Source organism: Lynx canadensis, chromosome B3 (assembly GCF_007474595.2).
Source record: "Lynx canadensis isolate LIC74 chromosome B3, mLynCan4.pri.v2, whole genome shotgun sequence".
In the NCBI taxonomy this organism is placed as follows: domain Eukaryota; kingdom Metazoa; phylum Chordata; class Mammalia; order Carnivora; family Felidae; genus Lynx; species Lynx canadensis.
This window is the reverse complement of record NC_044308.2, coordinates 64,435,335-64,454,431: the sequence shown is the minus strand read 5'-3', so window position 1 is coordinate 64,454,431 and position 19,097 is coordinate 64,435,335. Positions and strand designations below refer to the sequence as shown.

General features: G+C 36.3%; 1 protein-coding gene across 1 annotated transcript in view; it reads left to right on the top strand.

The window, feature by feature from the left end:
- The window catches only part of SPRED1 (sprouty related EVH1 domain containing 1), a 141,172-nt gene that overhangs the window by 63,987 nt on the left and 58,088 nt on the right, over positions 1–19,097 (top strand). The window contains exon 2 of the mRNA XM_030318537.1: positions 3,205–3,379. Coding sequence (XP_030174397.1) covers positions 3,205–3,379 — 175 coding nt within the window. The remainder of the gene's footprint in view (positions 1–3,204; positions 3,380–19,097) is intronic.

Genomic DNA, 19,097 nt, shown 5'->3' with positions numbered 1-19,097 from the left:
AAAATAATTTTTAAAGAAACAGAAATGAAGGAAAAATACCTAACTTCACCATCCTAAAATAAGTACTTGGGGTTTTTATATTTTCTAATAATCTTTTTTACACACATTTTTGTATTTTTAACGTATAAAATCTGTCTGAGAAGCATTATACATATATCTGAGAAGCATTATAGAAATTGTAAATGTAAGATTCAAAGATGAAAAAATAAGAGTTTATGCCCTAAAGAGGATAACTACTTGCATACTCTAAAGTCAAAGTATACCCTGAGCTTCAGAAGGGGTTGTTTCACAACTTGGGTTTTCTAAGTCTTGTGGAACCTAGGGTAAAATTCTTTAACTTCTCAGTTTGCTACATAATTACATAAGAAGGAAGAGTCAGGATCCTGTAGTAAAATAAATACTTAAATGCTTCTTGGGAATTTGAATTTTGGTTTTGACCCAAGTTCTACCTTTATGACTTCACTGAACTTCAAACATGTTGACCTTTAAATGATGAGTTCCGTTCAGATACATTTAATCTGAACCTAATATGTCTAAATTATGTGCTGTGCTTCTGAGATATCCTTAGGATAAATTCTTGACAGACCAGATGACCTTTGTCTAGTATTGATTCTAGCCCTCCAAGCTGGTTCTCCATGTAACAAGCTTCCCTGGCTTCTTGGTATCCATGTCATGATTATTTATAGTAGAGGCACTTGTTCTAGCCCATCCAAAGAGGAGAATTTCAATTTGCTACCCTCTGTTAGACCAAACTTTATGCCCTCATACGTCCTTTGACTAGTTCTCTGAGTTGAAGATTGGGAAGCATGGACCCAGACAAGAACAGAGCCTCTCAATAACTGAATAATAAAAAGCTTAGAACAGTTGCTTATAAAGGTAAAGACTTGTAGCGCTTCCCTTAAAGAATTAGTTTGACTCCAATAGTAGAGAATTATGGTTGACTCTGTAAATTTTATTTTTTCTCAGGTCCTTCCTGGCTCTCAAGTACCAGGATGACTGCTACAATTTTAAATTCTTTGTTTTAGTAATAATTATTAGTACTTATATATTGTTCCTTATGTATTAGGCACTATTTACATTTATTAAAGACGGATATAGTAACTGTCTTAAGGACACACGGCTAGTAAGTTGCTGAGCCAGGATCCAGCTTGTGACAGTTTGACTTTAGACTCCTTACTCAACCACAACATAGTGAAGCTTTAAAAGTTAGAGTTTTCTGACACAAGACTCGTGTCAAGAACATATAAAAACTTCTAAAAATCAATAATAAAAAACACCATAATAAAAAATAACCAAGGATGTAAAAAGTGGGTGACGTATAAATGGCCAATAGCCATATGAAAAGTTGTTCAATACAGCGAGTCATCAGGGAAATTGATATTAAAACCAGAGTGGGTTACCACTGTAAACTCACTACAATGAGTATAATTTAAAAGCGTGAAAACACCAAATGTTAGCAAGGATGTGGAGCAACTGAAATCATAGTACGTTACTCATGGGAATGTATAATGGTAACACCACCTTGGAAAAGTTTGTTAGCTTCTTCTTTAGTTAAACGTACTGTCCTGTGATCCATCGGTTCCATTCCATAATAGAAATGAAAGCCTATGTCTACAAAAAGACTTGTACAAGAATAGTTGTATAACAGCTTTATTCATAATAGCCAACAACTAGGAACAATCCAAGTGTCCATCAATACAAGAGAGTATGAATGAATTGTGATCCGTTCGTTCAGTGAGAGGCCTATGTAGCAGTAAAAATGAACTGCTAATACAATAACATGAGTCAAATGAAGTCAGACAAAAAGGGTACAAATGGGAATTCTGTTTGATTACATGCATTTGAAGGCCGATAACAGGCAAAAGTAATGTATTTTTTAGAACTAGAACAGTGGTTCTGCTTATTTAGTGGGTAGGAGACTTCAGGGAATTTTCTGGAGTTATGACAGTTTTCTATATCTTGATTATTGTGTTGGTTAAATGTAGATGTGTACATTTGTCAGAAATTGTTGAATTTTATATTTAAGATCTGTATGTTATAGTATACCTCAACAAAATAAATCTGCAAAGTTAAACAAAAGCTAGGGGGAGATTTCAGCCAATCACTAGGACAGCAGAAATGACACCTGGCAACGTAACACTTAGAACATGCGAAGACATGAAGCAGCACAGAACTGTCACATAGAGCCTCAACTGAGATGCATAATAACCAACACACATTTAAGTTCTATTAATAAAAATTTTTTAAGTTTATTTATTTTGAGAGAGTATGAGAGGGAGAGAGAGAATATCAAGCAGGTTCCACGCTTATTGCAGAGCCCAATGAAGAGCTCAGTCTCACAACTGTGAGGTCATGACCTGAGCCAGAATTAAGAATCAGTTGCTTAACCAACTGAACCACCCAGGCACCCTTAATACAGTTTTCCAGGAAGTCATCAGGGTGTACTACTTTTAGAAAGGGTTTCACTACTAATTATTATATTAAAAGTTTGGAACTAAAATGCTTAGATGTCAGTAGACTAGAATATTAGTATATGAAACATATTTCTTAGGTTTTATGTAAAGAACAGTTGTGGTTAATATTGGGAAATGATTCTGGCTAGAACTAGACTGTGGTCTCTTTAGAGTAGAGTCTGCTAAAAAGAGGGCATGAAAAGTTTTTGGGCATGACTTTGCTTGATTAGTTGCTGAAACAGAACATTTGTCTTTATATGATTTGTCTGATGTAGATTCCTAGTTAGAAGAACTAATAATCTAGAAATGTTAGATACTTAGAGATGTCACATTTTATGTACTAAAATATAGCAGTAATTTGTCCTGGTTGTTTTTTGCAGCAGGTGGAAAATAGACAAGTTTGATGGTGGCCTGTGTAGTTTGACAATATTTGTGTTTGGGGTCCTTTATAACTTGTTCCGTGACCATCAGATAGATGTGCTTGAGGTACTCAAATGATTAATTGAAATAAGAGATCTGTAGTCTTTTATTGTAATGTTGGGCTTCAAAATAAAGGTTAACTTTTTAAATTAGTTTGTGGGTTTTTTTTACCTCTTTCAAATAGATTACCTTGTGGACTATCATGGAAGTAGGAAACATATTAGTTACCACACATTAACTAATGTGGTCTTTGGTTTCTCAAATAAGACTGACAGCTTGGCTTTTTCTTGTTTATGGAAAACCTAATTTCAAATCTTTGCATCTGTTTTAGTAATAGTTATGCACGAGTGCGAGCTGTGGTGATGACCCGGGATGACTCAAGTGGTGGATGGTTACCACTTGGAGGGAGTGGACTAAGCTGCGTCACTGTCTTCAAAGTCCCTCACCAGGAAGAGAATGGCTGCGCTGACTTTTTTATCCGTGGAGAGCGACTCAGGGACAAAATGGTAATGAATAATGTATCTGTTGATATAATTTTAAGGTTCTATAGATTGAATTATCTACTTAAAGTTTTGCTGAGTGTAATGTTATTTATGAGAATTATTTTTGTCCTGGATCAGTGATTATGTTTCTAAGTTCTTTAAATGTTAAAGATAGTGAAATATGCCAACTGGGACTCATTAATATACATATGTTAGAAGGGAGCTGCAATTTTTAATTAGATTTAATGCAAAAGAATTCATGAATAGTCCACACAGTTATTAAACTAGGTACACATGGGGCGCCTGGGTGGCGCAGTCGGTTAAACGTCCGACTTCAGCCAGGTCACGATCTCACGGTCTGGGAGTTCGAGCCCCGCGTCAGGCTCTGGGCTGATGGCTCAGAGCCTGGAGCCTGTTTCCGATTCTGTGTCTCCCTCTCTCTCTGCCCCTCCCCGTTCATGCTCTGTCTCTCTCTGTCCCAAAAATAAATAAACGTTGAAAAAAAAATTTTTTTTTAAATAAACTAGGTACACACTGCCTTTCCTTCTTTCCCACTCTTTCTTCCATAGACTGGTGGTTGACAAACTAAAATGCACAGGGAATATCCAGGCCTGCTATGTATTTGTATGGCCCATGAGTTCAGAATGGTTTTAACATTTTTTTAGTTATTTTTGTTTATTTTGAGTGAGAGATAGAGAGCAAGCAGGGGAGGGGCAGAGAAAGGGGGCGAGAGAGAATCCCAAGCAGGCTCCAGACTGTCAGTGCAGAGCCTGATATGGGGCCCATACTCAAAAAACCATGAGTCAAAGTCAAGAGTTGAATGCTTAAACTGACTGAGCCACCCGGGTGCCCCTGGTTTTTACATTTTTAATGACTGAAAAAAAATTGAAGAAGAGTAATCATTTTGTGACACATGATAATTATATAAAATTCAAATTTAAGTATCCGAAAGTGAAGTTTTATTGGAACATAGCCTAGCTCATTCATTTACATTTGTCTATGACTGCTTTCATATTACAATGACAAAATTGAACAGTTGCAGCAGAGAGCATAAATATCTCGACCCTTACAGAATATTTTACTGGCTCCTATCCTGGACTCTTTCTCAGGTTCTTTCTCTTCATTCTCTATTAATCTAGTTATCCTAGGCACATAAGACTACCTGGTTGCCAGCCTTGATTTTAATACTACATCTTCCGCGCAGATGAATGTTTTCTTACATCTGTGTATTTTAAAATTTGAATCTCAACTTTGATAATGTTAGATATTTACTCTCTTTTAATTGGTGTGGAAAGCTCTTTCTCCTTTGTTCGTTTGTGAGCCAGAAAACAACTGCAGTTATATCTGAGAAGCTGAGTAATGTTAATGTCATTTCTGTATCAAGCAAAAGGAAAGCATATACTTAGAAGCAAAATGAGAATAAAATGCCAAAAATTTCCAAGACTCTTGAAAATAACTTGAGTTCCCTTTAAATATGTAATTGTGGACTGTTTTGTGAGCCCATTTAGCATCAATAATGTTATCTCTCTTGAGAATGTGTTTTAAGTTCCAAATAATTCTTTCATACATGAACGTTTTGAATAAATCTACTTTTAATTTTGGTTTCTGGATATTTTTTACTACTAAAATATTTTAGTAATTTAGAGAGTTGCCTAACTTGTCTGTGCCCCAGTTTCTGCCTCAGTTAAATGGTGAGTTACCCTAATCTTCTTGAAAGCCTTCCAAACTCTAGTTTTTTGAGTTTATGATTCACATTCCTGACTGTGTATCTCAATTAACCGGAATGTGGTTTAAGGATTGTAGGAAACCCCAGTTGAAGTCATAAGTGTATATAGTAAATTTAACATGTCATCTCTAAAAGTTTAAATATTTAAAAGTGGTTTGTTTTTACTTTGGATAAGATGGTGGATGGCATATACTAATGCGTATTTAAAATAAGTCTTGTAAACTTCTATGAAAGAGGCTTTGGTGACCTGTCCTGGAGTTTATGCTTCTTGTCTGAGCTAATGATAACTGAGGGATGTTGTTGGAAGAGAAGCTGTAGATTTTAGGAACTGAGTGAGGTAGTGAAGATTTAAGACATGTTTTAATAGTAAAGATAGAAAAAGAGAAGACAAGTCAAAGGTGGAGAAAGAATTGGAGAAAAAAGTTTGCTAGAAAAAGCATGAAACAAGGAAAAGATGACCTAGATGTAAAATAGAGAAAAGATATCTCAGAGTGAAACAGAATATTAGTTACATTAATGAAGATGAACAGTTTACGATAATTAAATACGAGACCAGATCTACGTAACTAGGAGTGAAGCTGGTCAGAGATCGCTCAGATTAATGGATTAGGTGGTTGCTGAGAGTGTTGCTTTGACAGAAAGCTAGTGAGAATAAAACTGGGATTCAGAAAGAACACAAACTTATTTCCTTATGTTAGTACTTAATTTGAGCGCCTGAGTCCTAGGGTATAGAATCTTAATGGACTAACAAAAAAATAGGTTTTTCTGATAGCAGCACTAACCTAGGATTCAGAACATCTGTTGTTTTACCTAATCATTTCACCTAGAGGAAACTTGTTATTTGTGAGACAGGGATGATAAATATACCTCTATGTAGACACGAAAGAAAAATTACTTTTCAGTTGGAGGGTTGCCTTTTTTCCTTTGGGATTAGCTATAGTAAAGAGTTTTAGGTTATGGGGACTTGTATGATCAAAAACAGAGGCAATAATGCGTGGTTATATGTTGAAAATAGCAAAGTCTTTTGGAATCTCAAGACAAATGGGACGGAGAATTGAAGTAAGTAGATTATTTGGTCCCCTCTCCTGGTAGTACATATCTGACCAAGATCCTTCTGAAACTATGTATTTTTTCATTATCACTGCATTTGGGGATCATTAATGTTCATATCTGTAGATACTTTTATTGATTGGTTTTATTTTAATGCATTTTTCTGGGTTCTAGTTTCATGCTCTAAAGAAGTAGTACCTTATGACTGTTGAGTCTGTAAGTTTGCAAAATTCTTCCCAAGTTAATAGTAGTTCTTTTTTAAATCCTTCTTGGTAAGTAAACTACATGTTATTGTTGTCTTTATGCAACAGTTAATCATATAAAAGATATTTGGTAAAAACTGTTCTGTACCCATTTTTTATATGGTTCACATCTTAGCATCTTCTACTTTGGATGAATTTTAGTAGGTCAGAATACTGGTAACAATAGTGAAGAAGATAGCTTGTCTCAAGCGTAAAAGTACTCCGGTAGGAGATTTTTTCCAGGCTCTGATTTACAATGACTTGTACTAAAAATGTCTTCTTGTACTTCTCAAAGAGTTATATTTCACTTTTTTTTTCCTACACAAGAAAGGGAGCACAAATAAAGAGTAGGCTGATTGGGATTTTTTCAGGAAGGAAATATTTTGTGTAATTAGGTCAGTACCACTTCATTGGTTGATTCATTTCATTCAGAGAGATCAGAAATTATTTCCTATTTTTTGTAAGTTTACAGTATATTGTAATACTGGTTTCAGGAGTAGAATTTTGTGATTCATCACTTACATATATTACCCAGTGCTCAACAGAAGTGCCTTCCTTAATACCCATCACCAATTTAGCCTATCCTCTGCCCACCTCCCTCCATCATCCCTTAGCTTGTTCTCTATAATTGAGTCTCTTATGGTTTGCTTCCTTCTCTTTTTGTTTTTCCCTTCCCCTGTGTTCATCTGTTTTAAGTTCCACATATGAGTGAAATCATATGGTATTTGTTTTACTCTGACTTAAGAAATTATTTCCTATAATGCTTACCTATAATTTGCCTGTGTTTATTATGCTTACAAAGGTAGAATTTCTCAGGCTACCCTTTGATACCCTGAATTAAGCTTCTCCACCTGTGTGCTGTGCATGACTAGGTAAAAGTGGCAGGAGCTTCCAGGCTGCTTGCTTCTTCACCACCAGCAGCTCCTCATCTTCCCTTGTTGCCTTACAAATGTTATTTTTCAGAGCGCCTGGGTGTCTCTGTCGGTTAAGCCGCTGACTTTGGCTCAGGTCATGATCTTGCGGTTTGTGAATTCAGGCCCCGCGTTGGGCTCCGTGCTGACAGCTCAGAGCCTGGAGCCTGCTTCGGATTCTGTGTCTCCCTCTCTCTGCTCCTGCTCATACCCTGTATCTCTCTCTCTCTCTCTCTCTCTCTCTCTCTCTCTCCAAAAATAAAGATTAAAAAACAACAACAAAAAACAAATGTTACTTTTCTTTTTTTTTTTTTTTTTTTCAACGTTTATTTATTTTTGGGACAGAGAGAGACAGAGCATGAACGGGGGAGGAGCAGAGAGAGAGGGAGACACAGAATCGGAAACAGGCTCCAGGCTCTGAGCCATCAGCCCAGAGCCTGACGCGGGGCTCGAACTCACGGACCGCGAGATCGTGACCTGGCTGAAGTCGGACGCTTAACCGACTGCGCCACCCAGGCGCCCCCAAATGTTACTTTTCTAAGTATGCCTAAGGAAAAAGTTGGAAAGTTCTGTTCTACATTGACTTTCATACTTTTTTGGTGATTGAGAATACATTCAAAAGAAGCTCTAGGCTTCGGTGCTGTAGTCTAAGATAATGAAGGTATTATTTCTCCCAGACACTTGGGGATGGATGGAATAGTATTTGGCAATGATGGATTCTCAGAACTGCTTTTTCCATTTATGTGAATTGTATCTTCCATTTCCTCCTAAATTTTGATTTCTTCAAGACAGGTTAGTGGTATCTTGGATCACGTTTTTTAAAATACCGACTAAAATTCAACTGTTAATTTGTATAGATAATCCTCACTCTGGAGCTTCACATTTCCCGTGATAGAAGCTTTCTGTTTGCATTCAGTTTTCAATAGATATAGTGACCCTTCTCTGTTAGTATCACGCTTCTGTTTCATAGGTAAACATTTTTACAGAGTATTTACTGTATGTATAGATTATATTATTTGATCGTTTTTAGCTGAGTTGCATGTGATATTTAAATTGGAATACTGAATTCTAATATACCTTTAGAATCTTTATAGTACCTGAATAAACTGTCAGTAATAATATTTAATATTTGCTAAAATATTTATTGCTGAACACGGTTTTTAATTGCCATGGGATTTTTAATTAGCTATTCTTAAGTTTATGTGGTAAATAATAATAATACTATAAAGTTACTAGTTTAAAGCTGTTACACTGTTGAAAGCATGTGATGTACAAAGATATAACAAGAAATAGGGTAGGCTGTATAGAAAGGTAAAGTAGGACATCTAGATTACCTAAAACATTCTGTGGAAACAAGAAAAAGGCACTGTTATCAAAGTGCTGTATCAAAGCAAAGTTAGAAGATAGATACCTTATAAACAGTGACAAAGGTAATATTAAAAAGAGGAAAGGAGAAATAGAAACATTTCAGGTTTTAAGAATTCATCAGAGACTTAAGGAATTGTTTTTTGAATTAATAAGTTACTAGGTTTTGGATAAAAATGGTTGTAAAAATGAAAATGCCTATAAGATAATGATTCTCTTGTTTAAAAAGACATTGATAAATTGGGGTTTCTTTACTAGAGCCTAAAACAAGATTTTAGAGTATTTGTTTCCTAGGAAGAAAATAAAGTAGTTATAACACAGCAGGGGCTTTTTTAAAAATGAGACTTACCCACTCTGCACCATTGGAAACCTTAGAAGATCAGGTCTCATCTTTCTACCTTGGATTGAACTTTATAAAAGTACAGAGCAATTTTCTGCTTAGCTTTGCCCACTGTGCACCTCTGTGAATTATCCCATTATGAAACCTCCGTCCTTGTACAGAACTTCTCCTCCACTGAAAACCCATTGCATTAACAAGCTTTCCCCTGAGGATTCAGCAGCTCAGTCTCTTGAAAGATACTGGTTCTATTCACCATAATATCACAGAGTTAGAAAGTGCCAGTGGGAGTAGAGATGGTTCAGCATTTTTACTGTTCTGTATTCCCCTTACAGAATATTCTGTCAGCCATGTATTTAAGTGCTGCTGATGACACAGTACAACTCAGCTCACTGCCCTCTAGCTCATTGTCCTCTGTCCAGTGTAGCAGTTCCTTCCCTTAGCCAACCTTTCCACATCTGAGCCTCGTCATCATTCTTGGCTGCTTTCCTTTGCATAGTCTTGACCTTCTGGTCTTCATTTCAGCAGCCTACTTTCTGGGTCTGGTTCTTACTCAAAACCGTTCTATTTGAGGAATTTTACAATTAACTGTCGTTTCTGTTGGATTCCCCTTTTCTTGCTCTTTCAGTGTCATGCTTATTCTGTCACTTTATACCTCTGATTTTTCTCCCATTTTCACTAGACTCCTTTGGGCTTTAGTATCTTTCTTACTATTTTCCTTTGTAATCCAGTCTAAATTTTTCTTGTTAGTCATTCAAACCACTCTCATTCATATTTCAGTAGCCAATATATGCTGAGTTTTGGCTTAATCAATCCTACATTATTAAAAGGGAATATTCCCTTTTTAAAAGTGAGTCTTTTGTATAACAGATATTTCTTGAGTGGTACTCAGTGTGCTGGACACTGTTCTAGGCACTGGGGATATGTAAATGAACAAAGAAGTCCTAGTTTTTTTTTTTTTTTTTTCCCAACGTTTATTTATTTTTGGGACAGAGAGAGACAGCATGAATGGCGGAGGGGCAGAGAGAGAGGGAGACACAGAATCGGAAACAGGCTCCAGGCTCCGAGCCATCAGCCCAGAGCCCGACGCGGGGGTCGAACTCACGGACCGCGAGACCATGACCTGAGCTGAAGTTGGACGCTTAACCGACTGCGCCACCCAGGCGCCCCAGGAAGTCCTAGTTTTTAAGGCAGTGTACCTTCTGGTGAGGGACGAAGAAATAGTATAATAAATAAGTGAAATATATAATATGCAAGAGAGTTCTAAGTGCTAAGGGGAAAAATAAAACAGGGAAAAAGAGATAGGGAGTATTTTGTAGGAAGGTATGTTAAAGTTTTAGATTGAATAACCAAGGAAGATGTTAGTGAGAAAAGGTAGGTAACATTTGAGTAAAGATTTCTATTTGAATAAGGCCTTACATTTAAAATTGAAACAATTTCTGGGGCGCCTGGGTGGCGCAGTCGGTTAAGCGTCCGACTTCAGCCAGGTCACGATCTCGCGGTCCGTGAGTTCCAGCCCCGCGTCAGGCTCTGGGCTGATGGCTCGGAGCCTGGAGCCTGTTTCCGATTCTGTGTCTCCCTCTCTCTCTGCCCCTCCCCCGTTCATGCTCTGTCTCTCTCTGTCCCAAAATAAATAAAAAACGTTGAAAAAAAAAATTAAAAAAAAAAATTAAAACAATTTCTTTTTTAATGTTTGTTTATTTTTGAGAGAGAGACAGAGAGGAGTAGGGGAAGGGCAGAGAGAGAGGAAGACAGAATCTGAAGCAGGCTCCAGGCTCTGAGCTGTCAGGACAGAGCCCAATGTGGGGCTCAAACCCATAAACAGATCATGATCTGAGCTGAAGTCGATCGCTCGACTGACTGAGCCACCCAGGTACCCCGAAAATTTTTATATTGTAGAGAGAGAGTGAATGTGAGTCAGGGAGAGGAGCAGAGAGAGAGAGAGAGAAAGAATATATATATATATATTATTTATTTTGAGAGAGCAAGAGCAAGCAGGGGAGGGGCAGAGAGAGAGTCCCAAGCAGAGAATCTGTGCTGTCAGCACAGAGACCAACACGGGGTTCCTGCTCATGAACCATGACATCATGACCTCAGCTGAAGCCAGATGCTTAACTGGCTGAGCCACCCAGGCACCCCAAGGCCTTATATTTTAGTTTATATGTTTGGACTTTCAAATCTTGAGTGTCATTAAGGTAGAATGAATCTGTATTTTTGGCTGAGTTTTTAAGCTACGCTATGTAAGATTTTGGGCTTTTTGTGGATTTGGAGAATGGTATCATTGTGCAGCAATAGCAGTCATAAACCTAGGAGTTAGTGATTCTTCCATTTATTCAAACAAGTGTTCTTTGGTTTTGATTCTGTTTCATCCTTTTCATCTCTACTTACCTTCTGTCTGTCCTGTATTACTGCAGATAAAGACCTAATATTTTTTCATGGCCCAGTTTTACCTAACTTCTCTAGCTTCTGTATTGCTTATCATACTGAACTTTCTAAAACCTGGGTCTAATATTTCTTTAGTAGTTTCCAGAAATTTCCTAGATACAATTCTGTCTTTTTATTTCAACACAGAAGAACTTATAATCTGGTCACTGCTTCTTTTTGGTCTTGAATTCATCTGCCTGTTTCCCAAAGCAGTCATTTCCATGATGTTGCCTTGCTGAGTTTTTTATTTGTGATTCACCAAAAGCATGCATTGAATTTATGGAAATGCCTTCCCCTCTTTTACATTAACTAAATAATTATAAAGATAGCATGTTAAGAGTTTATGTGGAATAGAGAACGTAGGCCGACAGCTTGCTAGTCTTGAGGAAATGATAATGGCAGGAACATTTCCTTTTTATTGTCACAGGTAAGTCACAAATGGAAAAAATAGGAAAATTGAGTTAGAGAAAGCAACTTGGGCAATAGTTTTCCTGGAACTGGAAGAAATGCTAATAATGATAACATTCATGTAGTCCAAAATTACCAATTCATTTTGTCAATCCATTGAAAAGGTAATAAATTGTACTGTTAATGGCTTTTCTGTACATCCATGAATTCTGTGACTTTGTCCCAGCAGTTGTATTGCAACAGTTAATTCTTTAATATTGCCAATATTCCCTGAAAAGGAAAAAACCTGCCTATTATCATTTCTGTTCTCTTTCTTCTGGAGCCATGTGGTAGCTGTTTCTTGAAAATTAAGATTTGGAGTATGTCCCATATCACCATTCTGGTTGCTTTTATTTTGTCTTCTCAGAAAACTTCAGCTTAACACTTGCTTTAGCATTTCTTTACTGACTATACTATACTTTCTCGTTATTATTCAGTTATTAGTTTCATTTTTTTTTAAGTGTATTAGTTTGAGACAGAGTACAAGTGGTGAAGGGGCAGTGAGAGAGGGGAACAGAGACAGAATCTTAGATAGGCTCCACATCACCAGTGCAGAGCCTGATGTAGGGCTCGAACTCATGAACCACGAGATCATGACCTGAGCTAAAGTTGGACACTTAACCAACTCAGCCACCCAGGCACCCTATTATTCAATTATTAGCTTTAAAGTAGTACTTCATTCTTTAGTGATTGATTTATAGTGGTTATTCTTGTCTCTCAGGCTCATCAGGATTATCTTGGCTTCATGTTTCTATTTTATATCTGATTGTGATATACTTCACATCCTTTCTCTTATTTTCCAACTGCGATTAAACTGTTAACAATAGCGAATAGCCTCTCTAATAGCTAAATTAAAACCCAAACTTTTTGATCCCAACTTACTGACTTCATTAGCTTTATAAAGATTTCCTCACTGTATGTATGTAGCATACAGTGTATGAATGTAGCATGCTTTTAATTGATTAGCTGATTGATATTTTTTAATTAATCAGCAGATAGTTGAGTGCCTTCTATGTGTTGTTAGACTTTTTAAGTTTAAGATGTGAAGTATGATGGTTTGGTTTAGATTTTATCCATAACAAAATGCCATAAATGGGTTGCCTTGAACAGTGGAAATTTATTTTCTCACAGTTGTGGAGGTCGCAAAGTCCAAGATCTAGATGCCAGCTGATTTTGTTTTTTTTTTCCTTTTTTTTTTTAAATGTTTATTTTTGACAGAGAGAGAGAGAGAGAGAGAGCGCGCGCGAGCGAGCATGAGCGAGGGAGGGGCAGAGAGAGAGGGAGACACAGAATCCTAAGCAGGCTCCAGGCTCTGAGCTGTCAGCACAGACCCCTACGCAGGGCTCGAACTCACAGACCCTGAGATCATGACCTGAGCCAAAGTCGGATGCTCAACCGACTGAGCCACCCAGGTTGCCCCGGCTGATTCAGTTTCTAACGAGACCTTTCTTCCTAGATTTCAGAAGGATGGAATTCAATCCATACTAGTTCCTATTCAATTCCACTGGTCTGTTGATGGTTAAGTGAATATTTCACTTTATAAATTATTTTAGTGTTGTGTAGAGTTTAATATCTGCTAATACTTGTTTTTCCCGTATTGGTTGTTTTTACCCTTTTTTATTGGTATGTTTTTGCTCATTCAGAACACTAAACAATTTCTTTTTTTTTTTTTTTTTTTTGGTATAGGTACACTCATTTAAGTTCTTTCCTAGGCATGTCAAAAAAATTTGTGACTCTTGTAAATGATTGTTCTTCCCCCCCCCCCCCCCCCCCCCGCCCATTTCTGGTATCCTGTAAAGCTCATTCACGCAACTTGCCTTCCTTTTGTAAGCATTCACTAGAACTTGAGAATAATGTTAAATGTTGGTGCTAATGTTGGCTTCTTTGTGAATTTAGTGGAATTTCTAGTGTTGCACAGATAAAAGTATGATGTTAGCTGTTGCTTTGAGATGTCCTTTATTATGTCAAGGAAGTATCTTTAATGTCTCTTATGTTCTGCCACCAGAAGTTGATACTCATTTTTCTGAAATCTAGTTTTACAGATGTTCCATAGACTGTTTTAATTGATATTTTTATTTAGACACTCATAGATTATTAATTGCTGTTGTAAGGGATAATATGAAGAGATACTGTTATGTTACCTTTTACCCGCTTTTCTCATTGGTAACATTTTGCAAAACTATATATAATCACAATTAGAATATATATTCACATTGATACAAGCCATCATATTCAGATTTTCCTACTTTTGCTTGTACTCACTTTGGTATTTAAGACTATACAGTTTTACCATCCACAGAAGATACAAAACAATTTAGTAACCACAGGAATCCTCCCTCCTGTTACTCTTTTATAACCACATCCACCTCCTCCCTGGCCTGGCAACCACTCATCTGTTCTCCATTTCTATAGTGTTGTAATTTCAAAAGATGTTATATAATTGGAATCACAAGTATTTGCTTTTTTTTTTTTTTTCCTTTCTTTCATTTACTGTTGTTCCCTGAGGGTTCATCCAAGTTGCTGAGTGTATCAATAGTTTGTTCCTTTTTATTGTTGGCTAGTATTCTGTGATGTCTTTGTACCAAATTTGTTTAACCATTGACTCACTGAAGGACATCTATGCTGTTTGCAATTTTGGGCTTTTACAAGTAAAGCTGTTCCAAACATTCACATGCAGGTTTTTTTGTCAGTCTAAGTTTTATTTCTCTGGAATAAATGACGAAGAGTGCAATTGTTGAGTGAATGATAGTTTTTTGTAAGAAGCTGCCAAACTTTTTTCCCAGAGTGGCAATACAGTGTTAAATTTCCACTAGCAATGTATGCAGTGTATGAACAATCCCAGACTTTTCTTGGCATTCTTGCCAGCATCTTGTGTAGTTACATTTTTTATTTTAGTCATTCTGGTAGGTATATAGTGAGAGCTCTCATTGAATGGCTAATAATATTGAATATCTTTTCATGTGCTTATTTGTACCTTGTTTTGTGAAAAATCTGTTCATGTCCTTTGCCTGTTTTTCTTACTGATTTTTTTTTTTTTTTGATGTTGAGTTTTGAGAGTTCTTTATATATTCTAGGTACTTGTCTTTTGTTGGGATATGTGGTTTGGAGACATTTTCTCCCAGTACATAGCTTGTCTTCTTATCTTCTTCACTGGATCTTTGGCAGAGCAAACTTTCATATTTTTATGATGTTCAATTTATTAATTTTTCCTTTCATGGATCATGATTTTGGTGTCAATTCCAAGAACTCCCTGTCTTGCCCTAAGTCTCAAAGATTTATCCTGTTTTTTTCCCAAAAAGTTTTACATTTTATATTTAAGTCTTTGGTCAAATTGAGTTAATTTCTATATAAGATATGATACTTGGATCAAGGTGATTTTTTTTTTTGCCTATGAATGTGCAGTTTTTCCAGCACCATTTACTCTATTTGTCTATCCCTCCGTAAGTATAACACATTGTATTACTATAACAATATTGTAAGCCCCCCCCCCCAGCCCCTGCCATGTATTGGATGGTGGTTTTATTATTTCTTGAGATTATTTAGCTATTCAAAGGTCAGTGCCTTTCCATATAAATATTTTTTTCAGAAGTTCTTTTTTTTAACATTTTTTTTTTTTGAGAGAGAAAGAGCATGAGCAGGGGAGGGGCAGAGAAAGAGGGGGATAGAGGATCTGAAGCAGGCTCTGTGCTGACAGCTGCTAGCCTGATGGGGGACTTGAACCCAAGAACCATGAGATCATGACCTGAGCTGAAGTTGGACGCTCAGCCGAGCCACCCACGCGCCCCTTTCCGTATAAATTTTAGAATAATCTTAACCTATATGTACAAATTCTGTATTAGGATTTTGATAGGAATTATATTAAACCTGTGGGTCAATTTGGGGAGAATTGACATCTTTACTATGTTGAATATTCTAAGCCATGAATGTGATTTGTCTCTAGTAAGGTCTTTGCATTCTTTCATTAGCATTTTGTGAGTTTTAGCATAAAGATCCTATATTTGTTTTGTTAAGTGTATTATTTTTCTTGGAACAATTGTAAACGTAATGTGTTCATAATTTTGATTAGTGCATACTCATTGTATAGAGAGATGTTTAATTTTTGTATCCTGTTACTTTGCTGACCTGTTAGGTTTTAGATTCTCTGGGATTGATTATTTATTTATTTATTTATTTATTTATTTATTTATTTATTTAGAGAGCATGTGTACGTGTGGGGACTGGGGAGCTAAGGGAAGGGGTAGAGGGAGAGAGAGAGGGAGAGAGAGAGAGAGAAAATTTTAAGCAGGTTCCATGCCCAGGGCGGAGCCCCACAGGGGCCCAATCTTTCAAGCCTGAGATTATGACCTGAGCTGAAATTAAGAGTTGGTTGCTTTAACCGACTCAACTACCCAAGTGCCCCTAGGAGTTTTAAATGTAGATAATCATGTCATTTACAAATTTGAACAGCTTTATTCCTTCCTTTTGAATCTCTATGCCTTTTATTTCTTTTTCTTCCATTATTGCAGTGACAAGAACTTCCAGTTCTGTGTTCGAGAAGAATGATATTAGTGTACATCTTTGCCTTGTTCTTATCTTAGTGGAAACACATTCAGCCTTTACCCTTGAGTATGATGTTAGCTATAGGTTTTTTTTTTATAGTTCTCTTTAATGAATTGAGATAATTCTCCTTTGTTTCTAACTTGCTGATAAACAAACATTAAAAAAATTTTTTTTTTTTAAAGGGGCACCCGGGTGGCTCAGTCAGTTGAGCATCTGACTTTGGCTCAGGTCATGATCTCACGGTTCGTGAGTTCGTGCCCCACATCGGGCTCTGTGCTGACAGCTAGGAACCTGGAGCCTCCATCAGATTCTTTGTCTCCCTCTTTCTCTGTCCCTCCCTGGCTCATACTCTGTCTCTGTCTCTCTCAAAAATAAACAGACGGTAAAAAAATTTTTTATTTCTCACTTGCTGATATTTTTTATTGTAAATGCATGTAAGAATTTGTCGAATGCTTTTTGTGTAGCAGTTTATATGATCATATCTTTAGCTTGTTGATATGATAGATTATGTTGATTGATTTTGAATGTTGACCCAGCCTTGTTGCCTAGAATAAATCCCACTTGGTCATGGTGTATTATTGGGTTTGATTTGCCACTTTTTTTTTAGTGATCTCTATACTCAGTTTAGGACTCAAACTCATGACCCCGAGATCAAGAGTCACATGCTCTTCTGGATGAGCCAGCTCTTCTGAATGAGGGCACCTGGTCCCCCCCCACCCCCCAATTTGCTACTATTTTATTAATGAATTTTGTATAAGTTATGAGAGGTATTTGTGTGTACTTTTCTTTTTTGGTATGATCTTTGGTGTTGGTATCAAGGTAATAAAATTCATTTTATGGCCTCATAAAATGAATCGGGAAGTGATTTTTCTGTTTTCTGGGAGAGATTGTTAAAAATTGGTGTTAGTTCTTTAAGTAGTTCATAGAATTCTCCAGTTAAATCATCTCAGTATAGAGAGATCTCTTTAAGAGCTTTTAATTGCAAATTGAATTTCTTTAATGGTTATAGGACAGTTCAGGTTATCCTTTATCTTGACTGAGTTTTGATAATATCCAGTTTTCAAAGAATCGTTTTATTTCTTCTAAATTTTCTAATTTATGAATGTAAAGTTCTTAATCTATCAATTTTACTTTTAAAGGCTGCAAGCTCTTTAGTGGTGATGTCACTTGCTTCATTCTTGAAATTGGGTATTTGTATGTTCATTTTTAATTTGTCAGTCTTGCTAGAGATTTATCAATTTTATTGCGTTTTTTTAAACCAGCATTTTGTTTCCTTTTTTTTTGTTCTGTTTTCATTGATTGATTCTTACTTGTTTATTATTATTTTCTTCCTTCTGCTTACTGTTTTTCTAGTTCTTTGGGAGGAATTTCAGTTATTGATTTGAGACCTTGCTTTATTCTAATATCCATAGCCTTTTGAAAGGCTTCAATTCACTGTAGTATAAATGTTTGGATTTATAAAGTTTAGCGTTATTTATTAAATTACTCAAATATTATATATCCTTCTCTCTCTCTCTCTCTCTCTCTCTCTCTCTCTTTCTCTCTCTCTTTGGTTTACTTCAACTCAAAGGCTGAAGCTCTCCAAATATCATTAAGTTTTGGAATATTCTTGTGTTTCTAAATGGTTTTGTGTAATATAGGTATTGCTGTATGAGTTGATTAATAAAGATTTATGGCTGTTAAATTCTCAGATCATTGAGGTAGACTCCTTCAGAGTTGTATGGGTCCCTTTCCAAATTCGGTAGACCCAGTTGAGGGAGTAGAGAATTGTTTAAGCTTGTTTAGTTTTAGTCTGGCCAATTTAGAGACCTAACAGTCTATGAGGGCTTGGGAAAGGAGCCATGGAAGGAAGTAGGAGGTATTGCCGGAGCCCAAGAATTTCATGTTGTTCTTTGTGTGGCCACCAGGAGTTAGAGCAGTGTCTTAATTAGAAGTCAGTAGCAGCGGTTTGTTCCTGTTTCTCCTCACAGTAATCCCTTCTAAATTCTCTTACAAGGGATGATAGCCTTCTTGATTGTGGTCTCTAGTGCTTGACCTGTTTCTTAGAGGTGCTGAGAGAACCACAGTGTATCTCATTTTCCATTCCCTTATTGCTCTCACTTCCTGCTGATTCAGTTTCTCTAATGGTTACAGGTTTCTAATGGTTTTGTTTTCTTGTCAGTAAGTTTTGATAAGTTATAGTTTTTCTTGGAAATCGGCTCTTTCACTTAGTTTTTCAAATTTAGGGTTTTAAAATCTTACATTGTATTCTTTATTACTTTCTAAATTTTTGCTATCCCTTCAATTTTGTCCCCTTTTCCTCTTATTGTTTATCTATACTTCCATGCCTTTTTTGTTTGTCCATTTCATTTATTTGCAAAGAATCAATTTTTAGCAAGAATAGTATAAGATCTCTTATATACCTTGTACTCATATATAGTTTTTCCCCCCCAATACACTAATTTTTCTTACCATTTTGCCATGTTGGTTTATTATTCTTTCTCCTTCCCCAGTACACACACACACTTACTTGTTTTTGAACTATTTGAGGTAAGTTGCATATATTCTGACCTCTTAATACTTCAATGTATTTTTCCTAAGAACAAGGATATTTTCTTAGATAATCACAGTTTAATTATCCTATTTAGGAAATTTAACATAAATGTGGTACTTTAATCTACAGTCCATATTCGAGTTTTGTAAACTGTCTTAGTAATGTTCT